Source organism: Bufo bufo, chromosome 4 (genome assembly GCF_905171765.1).
Source record: "Bufo bufo chromosome 4, aBufBuf1.1, whole genome shotgun sequence".
NCBI classification, from domain to species: Eukaryota; Metazoa; Chordata; class Amphibia; order Anura; family Bufonidae; genus Bufo; species Bufo bufo.
In genome coordinates, this window is record NC_053392.1 from 511636623 (window position 1) to 511663924 (window position 27302).

At 45.8% G+C, this 27302-nt stretch overlaps 1 protein-coding gene across 1 annotated transcript in view; it reads right to left on the reverse strand.

Annotated features, from left to right (window-relative positions):
• CRNKL1 (crooked neck pre-mRNA splicing factor 1) overlaps window positions 1-27302 on the reverse strand; it is a 41217-nt gene that overhangs the window by 6139 nt on the left and 7776 nt on the right. The window contains exons 4-12 of the mRNA XM_040429691.1: window positions 24898-25056; window positions 24655-24821; window positions 22517-22695; window positions 19231-19401; window positions 18940-19131; window positions 12944-13003; window positions 8593-8673; window positions 3372-3611; window positions 659-760 (exon numbers count right to left, since the gene is read on the reverse strand). Of these exons, the coding sequence (XP_040285625.1) occupies window positions 659-760; window positions 3372-3611; window positions 8593-8673; window positions 12944-13003; window positions 18940-19131; window positions 19231-19401; window positions 22517-22695; window positions 24655-24821; window positions 24898-25056 (1351 nt within the window). The remainder of the gene's footprint in view (window positions 1-658; window positions 761-3371; window positions 3612-8592; window positions 8674-12943; window positions 13004-18939; window positions 19132-19230; window positions 19402-22516; window positions 22696-24654; window positions 24822-24897; window positions 25057-27302) is intronic.

The window sequence follows — 27302 nt, forward strand, 5'->3', positions numbered from 1 at the left end:
AGTCAGCTAATTAATCCATACCCCCTGAGCAAAGGGGACCTCAAAATTGTGACTTTGGGGTTTCATAAGCTATAATCATCCAAATTATAACAAATAAAGGCTTGAAATATCTCACTTTGCATGTAATGAGTCTCATATGTTAGTTTAACCTTTTAAGTTGCATTACTGAAATAAATGAACTTTGCACGATATTCAAATTTTTTGAGTTTCACCTGTATGTGCTTTCTGCATCCATATGTCTGTTCCATGAACAGACTGAATATGTCCACAAAATGCAGACCACAGACCCATTTAAGGCAACGGGTCCACCAAAAAAGCAGACCCCACACGACGCATCGCAAAACGGACATGGTTGTGCGCATGAGACCTTACTGCAAGATCACTGTGGGGATAAGTTTGAAGGGAGTGGAGGTGAAGTGCTGCCCTCGGCTGTCTCCATCAGTCCCAAAGACGATGAATGGAGCAGCAGCATAGATATTTGACATTCAAAGTTCTCCGCAACTGTGCAGTGAAAAGCAACAAAGGGCTCAGATCCCTGCTTTAGTGATAGTGGATAGCTGTTGCCTTGTGGTTTTCATTATACACTGAAACTACAGCGCAGATGTGAACAGAGACAAAGGACACTTGTCATTATGACTGCACGCATAGCCCTTAATACCTTGACATGCTGTGTTCTCTGCAGAAGTCTCCTATACAGATTTCTTGTCTTCTCAAATTCTTCTTGTTCTATTTCAAAATCAATATAAGATTTCCAGAGAACCTGCACGTGAAATAATCAGGGTTATGGGCAATATGCAAACATGAAACTGACTTCAGATTTAATCTACTTTTACACAGTGATAATCTTCAGCAGGATCAACCAGATCAAACCTGGCATACTGCCTGGTAGAGTTGATCTGCTGATAAAAATTATACCTCTCGTTAAAATCCGTGGCCGTCCAGTAGAATTTATATATTAAAAGGGTTGTCTCACTTCAGCAGATGCCATTCATCATGTAAATAACATGAATATAAGACACTTACTAATGTATTGTGATTGTCCATATTGCCTCCTTTGCTGGCTTAAAGGGAGTCCGTCATCAGCATTTCACTTTTTTAACCCTTCCCATAGCTCTCTAGCATGCTTACAGTTAATAAAAACGTTACCTCTGGCATCAATCCTGGACTTCTAAAACCATCAAAAACGATCTTTATAACATATGCAAATGAGGGCTCGCAAGTGCCCAGGGGCGGCGTTACCCTCGTAGGTGCCCTGCTAGCTCAGCCTTTTCATTGCTTCCCCCCGCCCCATCCTTTCCCTCTGACCGCCTATCTACCAACTTGTTATTCCGCCGAGATCCCGCGTCTGCGCACTCATTCCTTTGGCCGGTGCATGCGCACTGCGATGCCCATACCTTGTATGGCATCACAGTAACTATTGCGCATGCGCCGGCTGAAGACGCAAAAACACAACAAAGGAGGCGGTCCATCGGCGGAGGCGGTCCATCGGCACATGCGCATTAATTACTGTGATGCCGTACAAAGAATGGGCATCGCAGTGCGCATGCGCCGGCCAAAGGAATGAGTGCGCAGGCCCGGGATCTCGGCGGACTAACAAGTTGGTAGATAGGCGGTCAGAGGGAAAGGATGGGCGGGCGGAGGGTAAGAAGGGGCGGAGGGAAGCAATGGAAAGGCTGAGCTAGCAGGGCACCTACGAGGGTAACGCCCGCCCCTGTGCACTTGCGAGCCCTCATTTGCATATGTTATAAAGATCGTTTTTGATGGTTTTATAAGTCCAGGATTGATGCCAGAGGTAACGTTTTTATTAACTGTAAGCATGCTAGGGAGCTATGGGAAGGGTTAAAAAAGTGAAATGCTGATGACTGACTCCCTTTAATTGTGATATCACATTATACATGACTCACATCCAGGGGTTATGACCCCCCTGCAATCCAGCAGCAGTGGCCGTGCTTGTACATTATAGGAAAAAGCGCTGGCCTCTCTGGTGGCCGGGAACGTGGGAGTGCGTGTAGGCTTCTGCTTTCTCCTATAGTGTGCAAGCACGACCACTGCTGCTGGATCATAGGGTGCCCATAACTAGGGATGAGTGAAGAGTGAATCGACTTCACATGAAACATCCGAAGTCGATCCGCATAAAACTTTGTTTGAATACTGTACGGAGCGAGCTCTCCGTACAGTAGTAGAATGTATTGGCTCAGATGAGGCAAAGTTATTACTTTGCGAACTCTCGCGAGACTTCGGGTAATAACTTAAAAAAATGTATTTCTACTGTTAAAAACCTTTTCCCGAACTAGGTTCGGTTACAAGGGGTACCTTGGAACCAAACCAGAGTTCGGGAAAAGGTTTTTAACAGAAAATAATTTATACTACAGCTGAGCTGTGGTGCTCCAAAGCGCCACCCCATGGTGCACTGAAGCATTATGAATAAACAAGTGATTACTGGTGAATAAATATCCTCAACACAATAACACAGATTTTAACAAAAGAGATATAGTTTTAACCAGCAGGATCAACCCCATCAGGCAGTAACCCTGGATTAATAAATTGATCCTGTTAATGGATGCTCTTTAATGAGCTTGTAAACTCTGTAATCTCTTCATTTTGGGTCATTGTGGGTTCTTTATTATGTAACCAATAGAAGATAATGATTTTGTCTCCCCCATTTAAAGGGCCATGTGCCAAGTTTTGAAGTTATCCGCTATCCACAGGATCGAGGACAAATAATTGAGAGGGTGAAATCCACAGCCATTCCCGTGGGGAAATCTGCAGCAGACTTTTCCTCTGTATTGTGTCATGTGTGTCCTATTGAAAGCAATGGAAGAAATCTGTGAGCAATCTGCAAGATAGGGCTACATTCACATGGCTATGTGTTTTGCGGTCCGTAAAAAAATAAAAATAATGATGACGTCCGTATGGCATCCGTATTTTTTACGGATCCATTGCAACAATGCCTGTGTCCACAAGACAGACTAGAATAGGACATGTTCTATTAATCTTTTGTGGACCCATTGAAATGAATAGGTTCTCATCCAATCCGCAAAAAAAAAAATTGAACGAACACGGAAACAAAATACGTTTGTGTAAATGTAGCCTAAAAGGTATGACATAGATGTAAAAGTCAGGTCTGCACAAAGAAATGTGCATTTAAAAAAAAAACGTCAGCATGTAGATGGGGATTGGACAATCCCATAGACCTGTATTGTACCGCACTGTGTGAAGTTAGCCTGTTAGGGGCTATTAATATTCAATGATAATGTAAGAAAGTCTGTGTTGGCTATGGCAACCAATCAGATCACATCTTCAGCGTGAGTCAAGTGGCTTCCTTAGAGCTCTTTAGTTCTTATGCAAAGCAAATAAGGAAAGTGACTTACTTCAGGCATATCAAGTCGTGGCTGTCCAATAGCCAATTCATACACAGCGCAGGCTCTTTCAGTGTCACCCAGAATGGTCTCCAGTTCTGCAAACTTAATCCATGTGGTACAATTTTCTGGAGCAAATTCCAGGAACTTCTCATACAGTTTCCTACATCGGTCAAATTCTCGAAGCTGCAGCTCTAGCTCTATGTAACCCTTAAATAGCTTGTGCTTGGGACATTTTCCAATAGAGGTGCCCTAGATAAAAGAAAATTGTAAGTGTGGTCAGTGATATGTCGGACACATATGCGATACAGAATGCAAAGTGAGTAACAGGGAACACCACATGCCAACAATCTGGGTCAAGCTCCACTTGAACCCTGCACTAGGTAGAACATGGCATAAGTTATGCTCTGATATTCATTTAAAAACTAGATTTTTGTACTTACCGTAAAATCAGTTTCTCTTCTGTTCATTGGGGGAAATAGGCATTGACTATGGGTACAGCTGTTGCCGCTAGGAAGCAACACTAAGCACACAAAGTATAAGCGCCTCCCCTTCAGCTTTACCCTTCCTACAGGGACTAAGCTAAATCAGTTAGTGCAAAAGCAGTAGGAGAAGAAAAAAAAAAAAAAAAAAAAAAAAATCACACTGTGTATAAACCCAGAACCAAACAGGCCTGAAAAGGCCCCTAAACAAAAAGAATGGGTGGGAGCTGCCCCCCCCCCCCCCCCCCAATTAACGGAAGAGAAACAGATTTTACGGTAAGAACAAAAATCTAGTTCTCTCATCTGTATCATCGGGGGACACAGGCTTGACAATGGGACGTTACAGAGCAGGACGTAACAGAGCAGTCCCCAAGGGTGGGCATAACAAGCAACCCTCCCGTCAATCAGAGAACCGCCATCTGCAAAACTCTACGCCCCAGAGAAGTGCCAGCAGACGCAAAGGCGTGCACTCTGTAAAACTTGGAAAAAGTATGCTAAGACGACCAGGTAGCAGCCTTGCACACCTGAAGGGCCGTAGCCCCGTGGACCAAGAGGCCCCCACTGCCCGAGCCGAATGAGCAGTCACCCGGAAGGTTGGGGACTGGCCATTTACACGGTACGCTTCCACAATGAATCCATCTTCGATGCTGCCAGCCCTCGTCTCAGCCCCTCTGGGATCACAAACAGGGAATCCGTCCACCTGAAAAAAGCCGTCTGGGACAGATCGACTCGAACGGCTCATACCAAATCATCCAGGGTATGGAGCGACCGCTCCAGAGGATGAGACTGGCCCGGACAAAATGAAGGGAGAATAATCTCCTCATTTAGATGGATTGCGGACACCACCTTCGGCAGTAAGGACTGCACAGGGCAAAGGACCACCTTATCCTGATGGAGGATCAGGAAAGGCGACCGACATGAAAGAGCCGCGAGTTCAGACACCCTACGGATGGACGTGATTGCCACCAAAAACGCCATCTTGTAAGACAGGAAGCAAAGAGACACCTGCTGCAAGGGTTCAAAACGGAGAAGACTGGAGAGCGTTGAGTTGGAGAACTAGATTAAGATCCCAAGGATCCAACAGAGGATGGAAAGGGGGAGCAGCATGCGCCACCACCTGCAGAAAAGTCCGAACCGCCGAAAGTCAAGCCAAATTCCGCTGAAAAAGAACGGAGAGAGCCAACACTTGCCCTTTGAGGGAGCTGAGAGCCAGCCCAAGTCCATGCCTGACTGCAGGAAAGCCAAGAGTCGCAGCAAAGAGTACTGAACAGGAGGCAGCTGATGCCACTCACACCAACTAAAGTGGAATTTTCAGGTCTGGTGGTAGATTCTGGAAGACGACGGCTTCCTGGCCCGTATCATGGTCTGGACCACCGCATCTGAAAAACCCAGAGCCTTCAGTACGGCAGCTTCAACAGCCTAAATTCGGGTGGAAGATCGACCCCTGCAACAGAAGGTCCTCCCGAAGAGGAAGACGCCAGGGTTCGTTGGTGAGAAGGGTGACCAGAGACGCAAGTCACACCCGGTGTGGCCAATCTGGGGCCACGAGAATGACGGGCAGTCCCTCTTAGCTGATCTTCCGGAGGAGACGCAGAATGAGAGGACCTCTCCTGTAACATGTAAGGAAACGTGAACTGACTCCACTGAATCACCAGTGCCGCGCACGCCAGAGCCAAGGGGTCCCTGGACCGCGCAACAAAGTCCATGACTTTGTTGTTGAAGCGGGAGGCCATGAGATCTACATCCGGTCCCCCCCCCCACCGCTCGCAGATGGCTTGAAAGACCTGCGGGTGAAGAGCCCACTCTCCGGGATTGAGACGCTTCCGGCTGAGGAAGTCCCAGATCCAGTTTGTTGATGCCGGGGATGTGAACTGCCGATAGTGCCGGAACATGTTTCTCCGCCCAGCTGAAAATCAGTGCAGTCTTCTCCATGGCTGCCAGGCTCTGGGTGCCGCCCTGGTGATTGAGGTACGCCACCGCCGTGGAGTTGTCGGACTGAACCCGAAATGGACAACCCCTGAGATGGTCGGCCCAATGCCGCAGAGAGAGTCGAATCGACCTCGACTCCAGAATATTCATTGGAAGGGAGCGCTCCTCACGTAACCATACCCCTTGAACAGAGAGATTTTTCCAACACTCCCCCCCAATCCCTGAGGCTTGCGTCCGTTGTTAACACCTTCCAACTGAGGGGAAGGAACGAGCGGCCCGACGTCAACATAGGAGAGACCAACCACCATCTGAGGGCCTGGCGAAACAGGGCAGGGAAACACATGGGCCAATCCAGAGAAGCTGGGGAGCAGTCCCAGCTGGAACCTGACTCGCTGAAGCGTTCTGGTATTGACCGTTCCCTCTTTTTTGGGGATCACAAAGATTGGAATAAAACCCCCGAAAATGGTCTTGTGCAGGAGCTGGAACAATCACACCTTGCTGCAGCAGCGTGCGAATTGCCTGAAAAAAGGAATCTGCAGCTGAGGGAGAGGCCGGAGAAGACGACCGAAAAAAATAAACGAGACGGAGGGGAGGACTTGAAATCCAGATTGTAGCCCTCTGCAATGACCTCTCTCACGCACGCGTCCAAGACATGAGCCAGCCAGACAGGCCGAAACAAATGAAGCCAGACACCCACCCGAACGGAGGGCGCCAGGAGCCTCCCATCATGCAGTGGAGCTCTTGGGGTTAAAGGACTTGGAGCCCTGTTGATGGGAACGCCAGGAAGGGCGAGGCTTGAATGAGGGTTTGCACTTCTGATCCGTGGCCGAATTGTCGGACACCCTATTGGGGCTGGAAAAACTCTGAAAGGGGCGAAAAAAAAGGCTTCCACTTTTTTGACCTATTAGACCGCCCGCTATTCTGTGGTAAATGCGTGCTCTTACCACCTGTAGCATCCGAAATGACCTCATCCAGGCTCTTACCAAAAAGCCTGCTGCCGGAAAAGGGGAGGGCCGTCAGGGTCCTCTTTGAAGTATTATTTGGTGCCAAGCAAGAGAGCCATAGGGTTCGGCGAATAGCCACTAACAGGGCTGAGCACGCCAAAAGTCTGGCTGCGTCCGAAGAGGCTTCACAAATATATGCACTGGCATGAGAGAGCTGCAGGGCCATATCTGCAAGTTCCCCGGAGGGGACTCCTGAGTCGAGACTCTTACGTAAATTACTTGCCCACTCCCCCATAGCCTTGCTCACCTATGTAGAGGCAAATACCGGCTGCAGCGCTGTGCCCACCACTTCAAAGGCAGATTTAGTAAACGCTTCCAGTTTTTTATCTCTGATATCAGAGAAAGAAGCCCCATCCGCCATTGGCAAGGTAGTATGTTTAGCCAAGCGGGAATCTGGCGGGTCCAATATAAGTGAGGACGACCATTTCTTAGTCAAATCCTCCGGAAAAGGATAAAGGACACAGACACCCTTTTGCGGGACGGCTGCGATGGGCACGCGCCTCATAATCCCCAGAGTCGGACCGGTCAGAGCACTGCCTTTCTGACAGACGCCCCAATATTTCCACAATGGCCTTGTTGGTATTGGAGACGTCCTGTACCACCCTAGACGGGGAACATGCCCATTCTTTGCGCAACACGACGCACAGGCAAAATGACGTACCAAAGGGACCACCTGCTTTGGGACCTGGGGCCTGGCCTCAAACATAATGACAACTCTGCCACCTAACTGGGAAAGAGGGGAAGATTCGGCCCGCACTACGATTAGGGACGCGCTACAATGGAAAATGGACGCCTCGATAATCAGTGCAGGTACATGGCGCCCAGTACACTCTACACATTACAGAGTGACTCTCCGTCACCCTGTCGCCACCGCCGCTTGGAGGAGACATCACTGCTGCAGCAAAATCCATGGCTGTAGCAGCACACTCAGGGGGCCGTAGAACCGCAAATGGAAGGGTCATATGCTTCTTGGGGATCACGTAATCCTTATTCATGCCAAAAGTTGACAAGCAGAGACCAGAGAGCCTGCCCCACATGGCCCATCTCTTTACTCTCTCTGGCTGTAGTCATTACATACTTTCCGTGCCCTCTTATAATAAACTACTCGATATTTACTCAATATCTATTTAAGGTGAAGCAAAGAGTCACGTAAGAGCTGGTCTTATATATCTGGGACTATACATGGGAAGTATGCTGCAGCCTAACTAAAAATAAAAAAATCCTTCAGCAGTTGTCTTGTGCCTCCTGGCTATATTAACAAAAGAAACGGAGGAAAGAATGAGGAAACCTTTTAAAACCACTTGTAAATAACCCTTAAAAATTTGATTTCTTGTCGACCTACCCACACACATTTTCTTTTTAATAGAAAGACAAAAAAAAAAAAAAAATAATAATAATAATATAAATATATATAAAATAAAAAATAAAAACCATGTAAAACGCTTAAAGTTTTCCTTTAGAACTGATGACCTATCCTTCATGGCTTAGGAAAAGCTGAGAGAAGACCGTGGCGCTACTGCTGCGCCTTCTCAACAAATGTTGGACCCTCACGAATCAGATACTGATGACCTATCCTCCGAATAGGTCATCAGTATATACATCTCAGAAAACCCCTTTCATTATAGTAGAAATGAAAAATTCTACAACTGCACCCCAGGGACTGGACCTGCAGAGCTGGAACATGTGGAACTGTGGCAGGTGAGTAAAGCTTTCCAGACAATCCCATTGAACCCCTTTCAACCTTTATATCAGATAATTAAGCCTTCAGCAGGAAAAAGTGCAATAAGATTTAGGACATGTGCAGTTAGTTAAACTTACCAAGGCTTTTCGTGCAAATTGAAGATTCTTTTGTCTGATTTCAAACTTTGCATACATTAGCCAGATTTTTGCAAAAGTGAACTGAAAAAACAAAACAAAACAAAAAAAACCTATGAAAAAACATCAACTTTATGTGAAAGGGATGGCAGAAAACACTGAGCACTAACGTGCTCGCACAAGTTTATTTGGTTTTTATGCTATACAGATCACTAGGACCCTTTTTGGGGATCCAATGGGTTTTTGTTCTTTTATGACCTGGTAAAATAACTGCACAGCACTTTGACCTTAAAACCCAATGGAAAGCAACAACAGTTTTTTCAGTTGTACTGCAAAGTGCAGCAAACTACACTGTCTAATAAAGTGGGCAACTGCAAATAAATACCATACACTATGATTTTTTTAAAAGTTTTTTTTACAAATGGAATCCTATGAGTGGCGGGCGGGAGCGTATACTACCAAGAGAAGACACAGCGCAGTGTATACAGAGGCTACAGTCGTATACAGCCTGATCTTAGAAGGCGCTGGTTTCTCCTTGTGAAGAACCAGCCGGTGTAGGAAATATGCTATGCAAAGTACTCAAATTAGCTCTGTCCAGAAGGAAGAAAATAAATATTAGACCCATTGTCTGCAAACTTCAAATCAAATACATCATCTAGTCAAGTTTAAAGACTCTTTAAGAGGACCCCGCAGCTCTCCTGTCATGTCTAGCTTAGTAAATACTTGCATTCCTTAATAAAATAACCATTATGGAGCATCGTATAGCTACGTGTTGTGCTGATCCTCTGTTACTTCTGCTAGAAATAAATTAAAAGGCAATGGTTACCTTATAAAGGAATTGAGGTGTAGAAATGTTGCTGAGGGAAGGAAGGGCAATGCACGGAGGAGGGAGGGGGCTTGTGGGGATCAATGTATTGCCTGTTTTGTACACCTAATTTAAATACAAAAGTAATAATAAAAATGGATAAAACTAGAATAATGGGCGAGCACACTTCATTTGTATCATAGAGTGCATAAAATATTTAATTAAATCCAATAAATCGACACGTGTATAAACATAAAATCAAGTCATACAATAATAAAATACAATAAAATATCATAAAACTTGTGTACTTGGAATAATACACTTATAAATACCGCAGGTGAATGGGATGGTTTGCACAATGTGCTAAAGTCCAATTGCTGGTGTTGGACCAGATTGTCATATACCTATAAGTATCATATGGAAGTCCGCTAATTTAGTGAGATATCTTGAATTCTCCTGTCCAGGAGATCTCCAATCACAGGTCTATTGCACAGATATATGCTGGTAGTAGCTCCAATATAGATAGAAGGTATAAAGATCACCTATTTCAGTCTCTTGTATATTCCCCAAACCTTGGGTGCTGATTTTGTACACCAGTTTGCTGAATCGTATTATAAAGTCCCGTAATCACTGTAAATATAGCAGCTTGTATATGAAAGCTTCTTACCTCCCTCGTGGTGGACGGTCTGTTTCCAGCGTGAGTCTGGCAGCGCGGGACACTGCCGGCGTCTGACTACGTTCAGCTGCAGCTGACTTACCCGAAGTCTCACGGGATTTCCAAACGGGATTTCGTCCGGCACAAAGGAGAGGGTACAGTGAATCGCCAATATATTTCTAGTTATTGGAAAAGTCCTTCGATTCAATTTCACAGCATGGCCATGCTTGTGGACGTGGAGGTGCTTTTTGTTACAGGTGTGTGATCCGGCCCTATAGATATATGACAATCTGGTCCAACACCAGCAATTGGACTTTAGCACATTGTGCAAACCATCCCATTCACCTGCGGTATTTATAAGTGTATTATTCCAAGTACACAAGTTTTATGATATTTTATTGTATTTTATTATTGTATGACTTGATTTTATGTTTATACACGTGTCGATTTATTGGATTTAATTAAATATTTTATGCACTCTATGATACAAATGAAGTGTGCTCGCCCATTATTCTAGTTTTATCCATTTACCTTTTGAGGGTGGGTATCCCTCATATTTGGGCTAGCAGCACCTGTTCCACATCTCCGTTTAGAGTGAGCCACCGCCCTATTGTTTGTTTAATAATAAAAATGGTCTGATAAAAAAATTAAAAAAAATAAAAGGGGTTGTTCACTCTCAGGGGGTCTTTCTGGGAGACTCCCCAGCATGACCTGACCTGCAGAGGGAATCATAGTTACCTCATCGCTGCAGCTGGGTTCTGGCTCCTTCGATCCTAGTCAGATTGCCAGTCTCAGCGCGTCAACACCTGGTTTGAAGCAGGTCACCTGGCCACTGCGATGTGTCCCCTATGCGTAACGTGACCCAGTGACATAATGCATGGGGACACGTCACTGATGCGGGCAGTCATTGGCTGGAGCGGCCACATGAACTGACAAACTAGATGCCGATTTGGGGAGACAAGCCATGCTGGGAGGTCTGACAGAAAGGCCCCTTGGGGGGGTAACAACCCTTCTAATAAAGTGACAAAGGGTCAAAGCAGTGAAAAACTGTAGTGGGACACCTCCAAATACTGACACCAAGCTATTAATTTATTCATAAATTCCTTGGAGGAATTATAGAGGAACAGCACAATGCAGAGTCCTAACAAAAGATGGTCCAGAATTCGTTGGAAGAGGACATCTTTTTGGAACAGGTCTGTGTTAAAGGGAGTCTGTCATCTCCAAAATCTGTTTAAAAGTAATCATACCACCACAAACAGGAGGTGTCCTCAAATATCAATATACCCTTCTTGTTAAAACACAGTTCTCTAATCGTGAGAAATGCTCCTTTTTATATGCAGTTTTCGGTGCACCGTGGGCAGAGCCGCTCAATTCTGTGCACTTGGCTTCCCCGTGTCATCACCACTGGCTTTGAAATCTCAGGGACTGCCTATCAAACAAGAGGTGGAGGAGCAGGACGGCGTTATGATGGAGCGAAGGTGCAGCAAACCAAAAATCCCTGCCCACAGAGCTCCGAAAACCTGCTTAATAATTTTTTTTTTTTAAAAAAGACATTTCTCAGGATTTCGAGGACCAGATTTTCACAAGAAATGTCTATTTATGTTTCAGGGCACCTATACTACATGGTGGTATGCTTCCTATCAAACGGATTCTGGAGGCGACGGACTCCCATTAATGGCTCAGAGCAATAACCTACAGGGTGGCTACCTGCAGGGGGCACTAGAGACGCAGTTGTCTTCCTTCTGTAGGAGAGTCAATTTGCATACACTGAATGTAGGAATACCAGTATGTGCAGTATACAATATATACTAGGGGTGGGCGATATAGACGATATAGGCGATATGCGATATAAATTTGTGCCACGATATGGATTTTGAGCATATCGCCTATATTGCCGGACCGCGATATGATCGCGCTCTCTGCGCGCACCATCTTCTCCTGAGCCGGCACACTGGGCACAGTGGAGAAGGAGAGAGTCCCTGCCTCCCCACTGTGCGCGGCTGCCGCTGACCACCAATGACAAAAGAGGAGGAGGGGAGGGACTGACAGTAAATCATTGAGTTTTCACGATCTCAGTGAGCGCGTGAAAACTCAAATCCGATGGTATATTCTAACCCCCAGGCGTTCCCATGGTGACAGGGACGCTTGCCTGGGGGTTAGAATATACAGGGCCACGCCGCTGACAGTAGAACATTTAAAAACTAATCAGTAACATTAACTATATTAATTGGTGATCTCTTTACTGTATACCTTACTAGGTCATAGCTCCGATAACAGCAGGCAGTGCGGGCGGCGCTCACTCACTGACGTCATGCGCCTGCTCCTCCCACTAGGCGGCGCAGGCGCGTGACGTCAGTGAGTGAGCGCCGCCCCCCGCACTGCCTGCTGTTATCGGAGCTAAGACCTAGTAAGGTATACAGTAAAGAGATCACCAATGAATAAAGTTAAAGTTACTGATTAGTTTTTAAATGTATTCCTGTGAGCGTCGGGGGGGGATCTGTGGATGGCACCATTTAGGGGAGGGGGATCAGCTCCCTGCTGTTGTGTGCACAAAGCACAGGGCAGCAGGGAGAGTGTAAAGTCCTATTCACCCTAATAGAGCTCTATTAGGGTGAATATGACAAGGGTTCTACGTTCTTAAGGAGACTAATAGTTATTAAATAAAAAGTAAAAAAAAGTTTAAACACGCCCCCCCAAATATAGAAAACAATATATTGCGATATATATCGCATATCGCACATGCTTAAAATTATATCGCAATATAGATTTTAGGCCATATCGCCCACCCCTAGTATATACCCGCATATACACATGACGACAAATCTCACCTCCAAACTAAACCACTAGTAGTTCACTTTGACTCCACAAGAACAGTAATAATGAACTTCCATTACCTTTTTGTGAGGTACTAGCTCTAAGCAAGCCTGGTATACTTGTCTGGTCCTTTCCGGATCCTGTAAATCAGAAACAAGATGGTTGAACTCATGACAGAGATATAAAGGGAGATTTACCATGTGGGCAATTTCAAAAGTCAGGTTTACAGGAGTCCACATTGCCGTAATTTGCACCAAATGTCGCATGACAGTTGCTAAACTTGGTGCATTTATACGTTTTTCACCTCTGTCTTGAGATGTTGCTCCACTTACACCACCCTTCAACTGGAGTGAGATTGTGATAATTTCTACGACTTTTAAAAAAGTCGCAGTTGATCAATCTGGCTTATCTCTACAGGTGTAAAAGGGAAATGTAGTTTACCGTATTTTTCGCCCTATAAGATGCACTGGGCCATAAGACGCATCTAGGTTTTTGGGGAGGAAAATAAGAAAAAAAATACTTTTTAACCAAAAGGTGTGCTTTTGGTGGGTTTGGAACTAATGGTGGTCTGTGGATGACGGACACTGTTATAGGGGGGATCTGTGGATGACGGACACTGTTATGGGAGGATCTGTGGATGACGGACACTGTTATGGGGGGGATCTGTGGATGACGGACACTGTTATGGGGGGGGATCTGTGGATGACGGACACTGTTATGGGGGGGGGGATCTGTGGATGACGGACACTGTTATGGGGGGGGATCTGTGGATGACGGACACTGTTATGGGGGGGATCTGTGGATGACAGACACTGTTATGGGGGGGATCTGTGGATGACGGACACTTATGGGGGGGATCTGTGGATGACGGACACTGTTATGGGGGGGGGATCTGTGGATGACGGACACTTATGGGGGGGATCTGTGGATGACGGACACTTATGGGGGGGGATCTGTGGATGACGGACACTGTTATGGGGGGGGATCTGTGGATGACGGACACTGTTATGGGGGGGGGATCTGTGGATGACGGACACTGTTATAGAGGGGGGGGGGATCTGTGGATGACGGACACTGTTATAGAGGGGGGGGGGGATCTGTGGATGACGGACACTGTTATGGGGGGATCTGTGGATGACGGACACTGTTATGGGGGGGATCTGTGGATGACGGACACTGTTATGGGGGGGGATCTGTGGATGACGGACACTGTTATGGGGGGGGATCTGTGGATGACTGACACTGTTATGCGGGGGGGGGGAATCTATGACGGACACTGTTATGGGGGATGGATCTGTGGGTGGCACTGCTATATATGTGCCATCCACAGACCCCCCCCACCCCATAACAGTGCCATCCACAGACCCCCCCCCACCCCATAACAGTGCCATCCACAGACCCCCCCCACCCCATAACATTACCATCCACAGAGCCCCCCCCCACCCCATAACAGTACCATCCACAGACCCCCCCACCCCATAACAGTACCATCCACAGACCCCCCCACCCCATAACAGTGCCATCCACAGACCCCCCCCACCCCATAACAGTGCCATCCACAGACCCCCCAGCCCATAACAGTGCCATTCACAGATGTCCCCCATAAAAATGTCATCCACAGATCCCCCCTTGCCCCCGCTCCAGTATACTAATGTAAAATGTCTTTAATTCAATTAATAGTTATTAAACATGTCCCCCAACTCCTAATAGTACCGTACATCCTAATAGCTTCTGTACAATGCCAGCAGGCCGGCGCGTCACTCACTAACGTCACTTGCCTGTGCCGCCTGCTTCATTCATAAAGTAGGCGGCACAGGCACGTGACATCAGGGAGTTACGCTGCCGCCCGGCCGGCATTCTACTGAAGCGGTTAGGATGTACGGTACTATTAGGAGTGGTGGGACATATTTAATAACTATTAATTGAATAAGACATTTTATATTAGTATACCGGAGTGGCAGGACTATAGTACACTGACTGCACCGCCCCGCCGCTATTGCCGGCCCCCAGCTCCTCCTCCCAGGGGCATTTTGCGTCTTATGGGGCGAAAAATACGGTATGTGTCAAAATAGGCACCTGTGTGTGTGTGTGTGTGTGTGTGTGTGTGTGTGTGTGTGTGTGTGTATGTATGTATTGTAATATATATATATATATATATATATATATATATATATATATATATATATATATATATATATACACACACACACACACACACCATTTAATTTCCTCTCAGGCCTACTTGTGCGGGAAGATGCTCTGAAACATAGAATGTGTCGGCAGATAAGAACCATTTGGCCCATCTAGTCTGCCCAATATACTGAATACTATGAATAGCCCCTGGCCCTATCTTATATGAAGGATGGCCTTATGCCTATCCCATGCATGCTTAAACTCCTTCACTGTATTTGCAGCTACCACTTCTGCAGGAAGGCTATTCAATGCATCCACTTCTCTCTCAGTAAAGTAATACTTCCTGATATTACTTTTAAACCTTTGCCCCTCTAATTTAAAACTATGTCCAGTTTTTCTTCTTTTAAATATTCTCTCCTCTTCTTTTACCTTGTTGATTCCCTTTATGTATTTAGAAGTTCCTATCATATTCCCTCTGTCTCGTCTTTCTTCCAAGCTATACATGTTAAGGTCCTTTAATCTTTTCTGGTAAGTTTTATCCTGCAATCCATGTACTAGTTTAGTAGCTCTTCTCTGAACTCTCTCCAAAGTATCAATATCCTTCTGGAGATATGGTCTCCAGTACTGCGCACAATACTCCAAATGAGGTCTCACTAGTGCTCTGTAGAGCGGCATGAGCACCTCCCTCTTTCTACTAGTAATGCCTCTCCCTATACACCCAAGCATTCTGCTAGCATTTCCTGCTGCTCTATGACATTGTCTGCCTACCTTTAAGTCTTCTGAAATAATGACCCCTAAATCCCTTTCCTCAGATACTGAGGTTAGGACTGTATCACTGATTTTATATTCTGCTCTTGGGTTTTTACGCCCCAGGTGCATTATCTTGCACTTATCAACATTACATTTTAGTTTCCAGATTTTTGACCATTCCTCTAGTTTTCCTCAATCCTTTTCCATTTGGTGTATCCCTCCAGGAACATCAACCCTGTTACAAATCTTTGTGTCATCAGCAAAAAGACACACCTTACCATCGAGGCCTTCTGCAATTTTGCTGATAAGGATATAAAACAATTTGGGTCCCAGAACAGATCCCTGAGGTACCCCACTGGTAACAAGACCATGGTCTGAATATACTCCATTGACTACAACCCTCTGTTGTCTGTCCCTCAGCCACTGCCTAATCCATTCAACAATATGGGAGTCCAAGCAAAAGACTGCAGTTTATTGATAAGCCTTCTATGTGGGACAGTATCAAAAGCCTTACTGAAGTCTAGATAAGTGATGTCTACTGCACCTCCTCCATCTATTATTTTAGTCACCCAATCAAAAAAATCTATAACATTAGTTTGACATGATCTCCCTGAAGTAAACCTATGCTGTTTTTCATCTTTCAATACATGGGATTTTAGATGTTCCACAATCCTCCCCTTAAGTATGGTTTCCATTAATTTCCCCACTATTGATGTCAGGCTTACTGGCCTATAGTTGCCCGATTCCTCCCTACTACCTTTCTTGTGAATGGGCACAACATTTGCTAATTTCCAATCTTCTGGGACGACTCCTGTTACCAGTGATTGGTTAAATAAATCTGTTAATGGTTTTGCTAGTTCACCGCTGAGCTCTTTTAATAGCTTTGAGTGTTTCCCATCAGGCCCCTGTGACTTATCTGTATTAATTTTAGACAGCTGACTTAGAACCTCTTCCTCTGTAAAGACACATGCATCAAAAGATTCATTAGTCTTCCTTCCTAACTCTTGACACATTGGATAGGATACTGCTAGTTACAGATCCTGGGGCCCTTTGTTCTGTATCCTCAAGCCACATTTGGGTCTTTCTCAGCTACCTTTTACAATCTCGGAACTTCCTTGAGTCCAGATGGTCAAAATGATACCTGCATTCCTGCACATGATGTCATATCCCTGCGCCATAGGCTGGGAAGGGGGGGGAAGAGCACTTTGGGCTTAAATAGCCCAACACTGGTAGCTCAAATGAGACTGCACACTGGACACCCTGCCCTCCACACACTTTACCATCATCTCTAAGAAAGTCTCTGCTGGAGCTAGAGGCAACCTAAGTATCTTTCCTCTCACCTACGGACCCTATGCTACCTTACCCTCTGCTAATAGCCCTAACCCCTTGTCCCGCTGTTATCCACACAGCAAACTTCTTTTCCTTAGCCTTTTATTGTGTATCCCTTAGTTATAGGGACAGTTAGAGCCAGGTGGGTTTTGTGGTCACTGGTGCAGTAATGAGTGCATTGTGCATGTAGAATTGCGGGTGGACAGTAGTACTGTAAGGTATTGTAGCTGATGTGTTGAATATAATTCCACGTGTAGAGTTTGTATACTTAATACCTTTTGATGGTTATGTGTACTGAAGTACACTGAAACTTTACTGTGTTTATATATTTTATGCAACATACTGTGTTAGATTTGTGTACAATAAAAGTATTTTCGTTATAACACTGTCGTGGCTTAGCGCAAACAAATAAGGAAAGGTAATAGAGAGTTATACCAATGAAAAAGGGAGGGAAACTAGGCAACCCCTAGAGACTAGTGATCGACCGATTATCGGTTTTACCGATATTAATCGGCCGACATTCAGGATTTTGACCGTTATCAGTATCGGCATCTATTTTGCCGATATACAGATAACGTATTGGGAACACAGAACGCGCTGCTCTCAGCGCTCTCCGTGTTCCCTCAGCAGCACAGGGGAGAAGGAAGCAGTGTCTCCTTCCCCCGATGCTGCTGCTGCCGCCAATTAGAGGACAAAAGAAGGGGAGGGGCTGTGGCCACCGCTCCACCAATGAAGATAAGTCTTTCATTAATTCATATACAGGAGGCGGTTGCTGGCTGCAGAATCACATAGCCGGCTCCCGACCTCTATGAGCGGTAGCTGCGATCTGCGGTAGTTAACCCCTTAGGTGTCGCGGATCGCAGCTACCGCTCATAGAGGTCGGGAGCCGGCTATGTGATTCTGCAGCCAGCAACCGCCTCCTGTATATGAATTAATGAGAGATTTCTCTTCATTGGTGGCGCAGTGCGCCCCCCAAGCCCCCCAGTATTAATCATTGGTGGCGTAGTGCGCCCCCCACCCCCATCCCAGTATGAAAAACGTTGGTGGCGCAGTGCGCCCCCCCACCCCCAGTATCAATCATTGGTGGCAGTGGCCACAGGATCCCCTCTCCCCTGCTCCTCCGATCAGAGCCCCAGCTGTGTAATCCTGGGGCTCCGATCGGTTACCATGGCAGCCAGGACGCTACTGAAGCCCTGGCTGCCATGTTCAGCTCCATGCTGCTGTGTGCACAAAGCACAGAGCAGCAGGGACAGTGTGAGATCCTATTCACCCTGATAGAGATCTATCAGGGTGAATAGGACAAGGGTTCTAGTCCCTAAGGGGGCTAAAAGTTAGTAAAAAAAATAATAATATATATATATATATATATATATATATATATATATATATATATATAAATAAAAAGTATAAATGAAAAAGAAAGATTTTAAAAAATAAAATAAAAATACACGTTAACAATAAACATATTAATTTTCAGCAGATTTGTGTAGGAAATAATTTTTTTTCAAAAATGAAAATTCCCAGAATATCGGTATAAATTATCGGCTATCGGCCTGAAAGTTCACAAATTATCGGTATCGGCGCTAAAAAATCAATATCGGTCGATCCCTACTAGTGACCCTTGAAGATAGGCGGAATTATTAATATTTGCACATTATTATTCACTGATTAATATTCAGCATTGGCATTAATAATTAGTAGCTCTTTTACGATGGACTAACCATGCCAACTTTCCCACCCACTTCTTAATCAGGAGTGAGTGGTATAAGCATGTCAAACTTTATGTGCAAATAAGCCTAAAAAGTTGCAAAATCAGAAATCTGGAGTGCAGGGTCTCCCAGGTAACGGGTGGCTTTCTACATACCTTTGCCTCCAGCTCCTCATACAAGCCATAATTTATCCATAAATAGATATATCTCTTCCAGTGCCTCTTCTCTTTAGTGGGTGGAATATTGGCAATAGCCCGTTCATATACTTCTCGGACTGTGTCTGCATCGGCATCACTCTCCATCAATCGCAAGTAGTCAAACCAGGCATCATAGTTATGGGGATTGGCCTTGAAGGAAAATAATTGATTTATTAGGCAAGGTAATGGAAACGAGAAGTCTCACGACATGAAATATGAGGGCACTGGAAAGAAGATGTGATTACTTACTTTGACTTCTTCCTCATACTGAAACCTCCTCTTATTCACAATGATATCTTCAATTCCTCGCCGGTCACCATACTTCTTTTCAAATACAGTATAGTTTTTGAACAGGTCTTGGGCTTGCTGTTTCGGGATTCTGTCCAGGGCATATTTGTATATGACACGTACCCTTTCTGACTGCATAACACAGTAGGAAGATAATATACAATTGAAACAAACAGAAATAGACTAAATAGACTATTACAAGTGCAAACCAGTGTCAACTATCTTTATCACAAAGTGACGGGCTTTTGTGACATTTATTATAATGTTTTTTTTTAATGTATTTTACTCACTTATATAGCACTGACACATTCTGCAGAGCTTTACAGACATTAGCATCAATTGGTGTCCCCACTGGAGCTCACTATCAGTATATCCTGGAGTGTGGGAGATGAAACCCACGCAAACACGGGGAGAACATAAACTCCATGCTGATGTTGTCCTTGGTCGGATTGGAACCAAGGACCCCAGCGCTGCAAGGCACCAGTGCTAACCACTGAGCCACCGTGCTGCCCCGCATATGCAGTATACATAAGGCTGGCAGTGATCGATGAGTTTACATTATCTACTAGAAAAGTGCAGAAGACTGCGATATAAAACTCTCGCTATCCATTACTTAACTTGTTAAGCCTTATCCAGTGTCTCTGCAATATGCATGATGGCAGTAGCCCTCCTGTGAACTGTTGTACAGCCATCATTGGCACCAAGGCAGACCCTGCTTTCATCACTGAACACTGTTGCCATTGATGGCCACCAATAGTTCACAGGAGAGCACCCAATGTCATCAGGCATAGTGCGGAAACTCGAGGTGTCAAGTTGTGGGGCGTTACCATCTGGGATTTGTGAAGGCACCACTGACCAGCCTTCAGTATGTCCAGGGTATTGTGGACCAGTCCTACTGCCTTTTTTGATGTGGTGCGCCAACAAGAAAACACCTGCCCACACTCTGCCTGCTGTATGCAACATATGCTTCATGATATCCAGCAGCTCCCCTGGCAAACGCCATCACCAAATCTCTCCCCTATTGAGAATGTCTGGGACTGGATGGGGCGACAGATTTCCCATGCACAGCAGCTGACAACCATCTTGGCTGATCTACGGATCCAGCATCTGTATGACCGCGTTACCATGTCAGAGTGGCAGGCTGTATCACAGCAACGGGAGATGCCACCCAGTATTAATGTGACCCTGCCTCAACATACACCCTGCTGCAGAACCCAAAATAAAGGGGGCACCACCTTAGTAGTGTGGTCATTGACCAAGCACCACTAGCAGTTTACACTTTGTCAGTCTCAGCTCAATAGCATTAGGTTTTCCAGATGTTCTTTTTTCATATTCTGGCAGTGTAATAATAACTATAAGGGTCCATTCAGGCATCCGTAGTGCATTGCGGATCCGCAAATTGCGGACCTGCAATACACCCGGCCGGCACCCCCACAGAAATGCCTATTCTTGTCCGCAAATTGTGGACAAGAATAGGACATGCTCTATTTTCTTGCGGAGCTGCGGACTGGAAGATTGGGGGCGCGCTCCGGAAATTCGGATTCGAAGAGCACCTAGTGTGCTCTCCGCATCTCTTCCGGCCCCAGAGAATGAATGGGTCCCCACCCATTCCGGATAATTGCAGAACGGATGCGGACCCATTCTACGGACGTGTGAATGGTGCCTAAGGGCTCTTTCATACTTGCGTTGTCCGGATCCGTCGTGTACTCCATTTGCCGGAGGTGCCCGCCGGATCCGTAACAACGCAAGTGAACTGAAAGCATTTGAAGACGGATCCGTCTTCAAAATGCGTTCAGCGTTATTATGGCAGCCAGGACGCTAATAAAGTCCTGGCTGCCATAGTAGTAGTGGGGAGCGGGGGAGCAGTATACTTACCGTCCGTGCGGCTCCCGGGGCGCTCCAGAATGACGTCAGAGCGCCCCATGCGCATGGATGACGTGATCCATGTGATCACGTCATCCATGCGCGTGGGGCGCCCTGACGTCACTCTGAAGCGCCCTGGGAGCCGCACGGACGGTAAGTATACTGCTCCACCGCTCCCCACTACACTTTACCATGGCAAACAGGACTTTAGTGTCCTGGGAGCCATGGTAACCATTCAGAAAAAGCTAAACGTCTGATCCAGTAATGCGCCGAAACGACGTTTAGCTTAAGGCCGGATCCGGATTAATGCCTTTCAATGGGCATTAATTCCGGATCCGGCCTTGCGGCAAGTGTTCAGGATTTTTGACCGGAGCAAAAAGCGCAGCATGCTGCGGTATTTTCTCCGGCCAAAAAACGTTCCGTACCGGAACTGAAGACATCCTGATGCATCCTGAACAGATTTCTCTCCATTCAGAATGCATGGGGATAATCCTGATCAGGATTCTTCTGGCATAGAGCCCCGACTACGGAACTCTATGCCGGAACAGAACAACGCAAGTGTGAAAGATCCCTAACAATGATAATAATTCTTCAGAGTTCATATGAAATGACACGCTGCCACCTTGTGGACAAAAGTAATATTACATTTACAGTCTCATTTAGGGTACTTTCACACTTGCGGCAGAGAGATTCGGCAAGCAGTTCTGTCGCCGGAACTGCCTGCCGGATCAGGCAAAACGTATGCCAACTGATGGCATTAGTAAGACTGATCAGGATCCTTATCAGTCTTAAAAATGCCTGATCAGTCGAAAAAAATGCATTGAAATGCCGGATCCGTCTTTCCGGTGTCATCCGGCAAAACGGATACGGCATTTATTTTTTTCACCTTTTTTTCAGTCTGCGCATGCGCAGACCGGAAGGACGGATCGGGCATTCCAGTATCCTGAATGCCGGATCCGGCACTAATACATTCCTATGCATTCAGGCAAGTCTTCAGTTTTTTTCGCCGGAGATAAAACCGTAGCATGCTACGGTTTTCTCTTTTGCCTGATCAGTCAAAATGACTAAACTGAAGACACCCTGATGCAAACTGAACGGATTACTCTCCATTCAGAATGCATGGGGATATGCCTGATCAGTTCTTTTCCGGGATAGAGCCCCTGTGACAGAACTCTATGCCGGAAAAGAAAAACGCTAATGTGAAAGTACTCTAAAACAAAACAAAACAAAAAAAAAAAAACAGCAGTGCATCGAGGCTGTATGGCTCCATGCTAAAGGTCTGCAACCAGTGTGCACGAGCCTATAGACTGTTTATATACAATTCAAGCGTGAACAGAAAATTGAGAAAATGCAACTGGGAAAAATATAAAATCAATGAACTCACCTCTTTTTGATTCTCCTCAAATTTAGCAAAAGCTACGTACAGATTCTCATCCATGTGATACTCTCCAAAAAACTCCACTGCACGCTCAAAAACCTTCCTCGCATGAGCTATGTAACCATGCTTTTCTTCAAACCGGGCGTACTTGATCCAGTTCTTTACATCGGGGTGTACAATGACAAGTGCACGTGTGTTAAGGAAAATCTGCACACACAGGCCCGCGTGTTCCAGGGCGCTTATGCAACAATTCTGCCGCAAGCTTTCTGTTTGGCACAACTCAATTTAGACAACATTTATTATTGATTGGCACCAAAAGCTTCTACACAAGGGGACGTGGTTAGGTGTAAAATACGTCAGATTTATTTAAAAGCATGCCCAAGTTTATTGGCACCAAAAACTGTGTGAAGTTAGACCAGTCTTCAGCTGATACAAGGGATAGAAAGTGTCTAACTTCATATAAGACGCGCCAAATCCATCACACAGATGTGCGTAAGACATTTGGTGCATTTTGTCACTGCCTGTCTATTAGACAGCCTTAGTAAATGTGCCCCACAGTCTTCTCTACCTGCAGCAGTCTCAAAACTAAAAAGAAACACCAACACTCAAATTCACGACCCAGCGCATGGTTCAAGAAATGTCGCATTTCCTTAGCTTAAACTGGTTAGGCTTGGTTCACATCGCCGTTTTATTTTCCGTTCCGTAAGAAAAACAGGAAACAAACAGATCATTAAAAAAAATAATAATAATAATCCTGAGCATCTGGAATGCCCATTTTGCATCCGTTTTAGCCATTTCCAGGGACGGCATGTTTGCTGCAAGTGCCCAGGCCCCCCCGGCCTTACTCGTGCCTAACTCCTTCCCTGTATCCTCCGGCCAGCCCTGTATACTTGTGAGATCTTTCTTTTCCTGCAGCCGAAATCCAGTGCCTTTGTGGGCATGTCCAATAGGTACTATCTCTGGAATGCCCCCCCACCCCGCATGGATGCGGCGGGCCAGAGGTAGTGAGAACTACAGAAACAGCTTAGCCATTCTACGATGGGAAAAGACTATAAAGGGGTATTCCCATTATTTTGCATTTGAAAGGTCTGTGTGAAATGATGCACATTTGTAAGGCTTCGTTCACATCTCCGTGTAGAGATCTGGCAGCCTGCTCTAAATCACAGGATCCAGAGTTGCCAGATCTTCTACTTCAACGCCAGATCCTCATTGACCGCAATGATTTCCGTTAGTGATCCAAACAATTTCCGGCATAAATGCTGGGTTTCGGCTGGACCAACCATGGTCGTTTGCTGCGGTCCACATGCGGTGGGACTGCTCCCCCAATGAGAAACACGCTACAGTGTTTGGGGTTTGAGCAGTTCCCCCATATTTGCCACGATATTTCTGTGATTTTGTTTTATATGTATTGAATGTGCCTTTACCTGGCATTAAACACTCTTTTGCCCCTGGAAACCTCCATCACACGGTCCGATATGGGTGTGGCTTACAGTCTGGCTTCATTCACATTGCATTAGTTGTCCTGCTATGCGGTTGTGTGGAAGCTTGGCTGTGAGCTGGATTTCATCACCTTCAGACCTTGTTCACACCATAGTTAGCGTAGTGGTAGGACCCCTTGCCATGCTGAGAGACCGTGACGTGGTGCATTAAGGGCTCCGATGTGTTCCTGACAGGAAGATATTGGCAAAAGTCTCAGCTTTTAATATCTACTTGTATGACCAGCTAGTATAGTCAGTGGCATATCCGTTTGGTGCATTTTTTTCTGTGATTTACAAAAACCATTGCATGCAAAGGTTTTGTGCCCGGCTGACATCAGGCTGCTGGATCTCCGAATCTCAGCCTAGGTAGCAATAATTTCAGACATTACCAATGTAACAAGCCAGAAAACCACCTAGGGTTCCCGACCGTAAGTGGTCCCCACTGCTGACAGTCTAAGACTGCAGGTATAGGACAGCCTATTATACAGCTGGGGGGAAAAAAACATAAGAAAGGAGTATACTTAGATGCCTGCCTTGCAAGTGAGAATACCTGACAACCGGGACTATCCTCACAAAGCGCCTTGTCTTTTTCAGCTGGGTATCAGGCATGGTACACACTGGTCTTGTGATCTATACAGTGAGAACTTTTAGCAATGGAAAGGATATAGCTTTCATATATGGACCGTGCTCTGTCAACCTCCTTGTACCGAAGCTCAAAATTGATGTAGGAATGCCAAGCTTGTTCTTCAGGCTGCCACTCCATCCAGCGCTCAAACACCTGCCTTGTGCCCGCCACGTTGCCCAGCATCTCCTCCATGTAGGTGTACTTGTACCTTTAAAATGAACCATGAAATGTAGTATACGGACGAACCATGTCACTAACCTGAGTACCATTAGCTTCCTGCTTACCAGAACTGGTTGACTCTAGGAAGGATGGTGATGGCTCTATCCCAGATGTTACGTGCATGGTTAACCTGGCGATTCTTCATCTCCATCTCTGCGTACTTGAGCCATAATGTAATATTCCTGTGATCCACATCTAAGGCTCGTTCGTATATAGATCGGGCTCTACAGAAACAAAACAACAGTAATCCTCTACAGATAGAGAAAATACAGAAAAAACACCCTACAAATATCGTAGGAGACATGGCTAAATACTGACCAGCGTTACCACTGCAAATGTGAATGATATACGATCAAGTCACTTACTACACAAGGGGTCGCCCGTTTCCGCCTGCATCCACAATAACTACAGACAGCATAAAGGGAAATGGGTATTAGGGATCGACCGATATTGATTTTTTAGGTCCGATACCGATAATTTGTGAACTTTCAGGCCGATAGCCGATAATTTATACCGATATTCTGGGAATTTTCATTTTTGAGAAAAAAAAAAAAAACCCTACACAAATCTGCTGAAAATTAATATGTTTATTGTTAATGTGTATTTTTTTTGTTTATTGTTAATGTGTATTTATTTATTATTATTTTTTTTTAATCTTTTTCATTTATACTTAATATTTTTGTGTTTTTTTTTTTTACTAACTTTTAGCCCCCTTAGGGACTAGAACCCTTGTCCTATTCACCCTGATAGAGCTCTATCAGGGTGAATAGGACATCACACTGTCCCTGCTGCTCTGTGCATAGTGCACACAGCAGCATGGAGCTTACCATGGCAGCCAGGGCTTCAGTAGCGTCCTGGCTGCCATGGTAACCGATCGGAGCCCCAGGATCACACTGCTGGGGCTCCAATCGGAGGAGCAGGGGAGAGGGGATCCTGTGGCCACTGCCACCAATGAGTAATACTGGGTGGGGGCGCACTGCGCCACCAATGTTTTTACTATTGGGATGGGGGTGGGGGGCGCACTGCGCCACCAATGATTAATACTGGGGGGCGCACTGAAGATAAGTCTCTCAATCATTCATATACAGGAGGCGGGAGCTGGCTGCAGAATCACATAGCCGGCTCCCGACCTCTATGAGCGGTAGCTGCGATCCGCGGCACCTGAGGAGTTAACTACCGCGGACCGCAGCTACAGCTCATAGAGGTCGGGAGACGGCTATGTGATTCTGCAGCTGCCGCCTCCTGTATATGAATGAATGAAAGACTCATCTTCATTGGTGGAGCGGTGGCCACAGCCCGTCCCCTCCTCTTATCTTCTCTCCTCTAATTGGCGGCAGCGGCAGCAGCAGCACAGGGGGAGGAGACACTACTTCCTTCTCCCCTGTGCTGCGGAGGGAACACAGAGAGCGCTGAGAGCAGCGCGTTCTGTGTTCCCAATACGTTATCGGTATATCGGCAAAATAGATGCCGATACCGATAACGTTCAAAATCCTCAATATCGGCCAAACCGATAATCGGTCGATCCCTAATGGGTATCATGGAAAATACAGTAACACAAGCATCTGATATGAATAACCCTACTCACAATGTAGCTACCAGTCAAATACACTGCAGGGACTGCTACAGGAGAAGCGTGGTGGCCATCCCTGAAGGCACACATGGTTTTGGTCCTGGTTACAGATATTGATGATCTCTCCTCAGGATAGGTCAACAATGTTAGATCGGTGGGGACCTAACACTCCGTCCAATCAGCTGTTTCAGGCAACTATAGATATATAGGGTTCCAGGTGTCATCTATCTATCCCCACCAGAGGTCGCAGTCGCACTACATTTTTTCCCAAAGAGTAAAAATACTACTCTTAGCATTTTTGAGGAGTATTTTTTAGCCGAGGAGGAGTACGAAAGTTAAGTAATTCAAATAAATAATACGTAGGCCTACACAATGTTAAGGGCTTGTTAACATCAGTGTTGGAGGCTCCGTTCGTAGCCTTTGTCGCAGAAGCACTTTTTTTGTCCGGTAAAAAGACAGGATCCCAAAAAGAAACTGAATGGACTCCATTACAGTCACCAGAGTCCGTTCAGCTCCGTTCATCTCAGTTATGTGCTGACACTTCTGTCATTTTCATTGTTCTGTTCCTATGAGGCTCCATTCACACATCCGCAATTCCATTCCGCATTTTGCGGAACGGAATTGCGGACCCATTCATTTCTAAGGGGCCGCACGACGTGCGGCCTCGATCCGGAATTGCGGACCCGCACTTCCAGGTTCGCAATTCCGATCCTGAAAAAAATAGAACATGTCCTATTCTTGTCCGCAACAGCGGACAAGAATAGGCATATTCTCTCAGTGCCGGCAATGTGCGGTCCGCAAAATGCGGAACGCACATTGCCGCTGTCCGTGTTTTGCGGATCCGCAAAACACACAGGGATGTGTGAATGGACCCTAATGGAGCAGAGCAACAGAAATAAA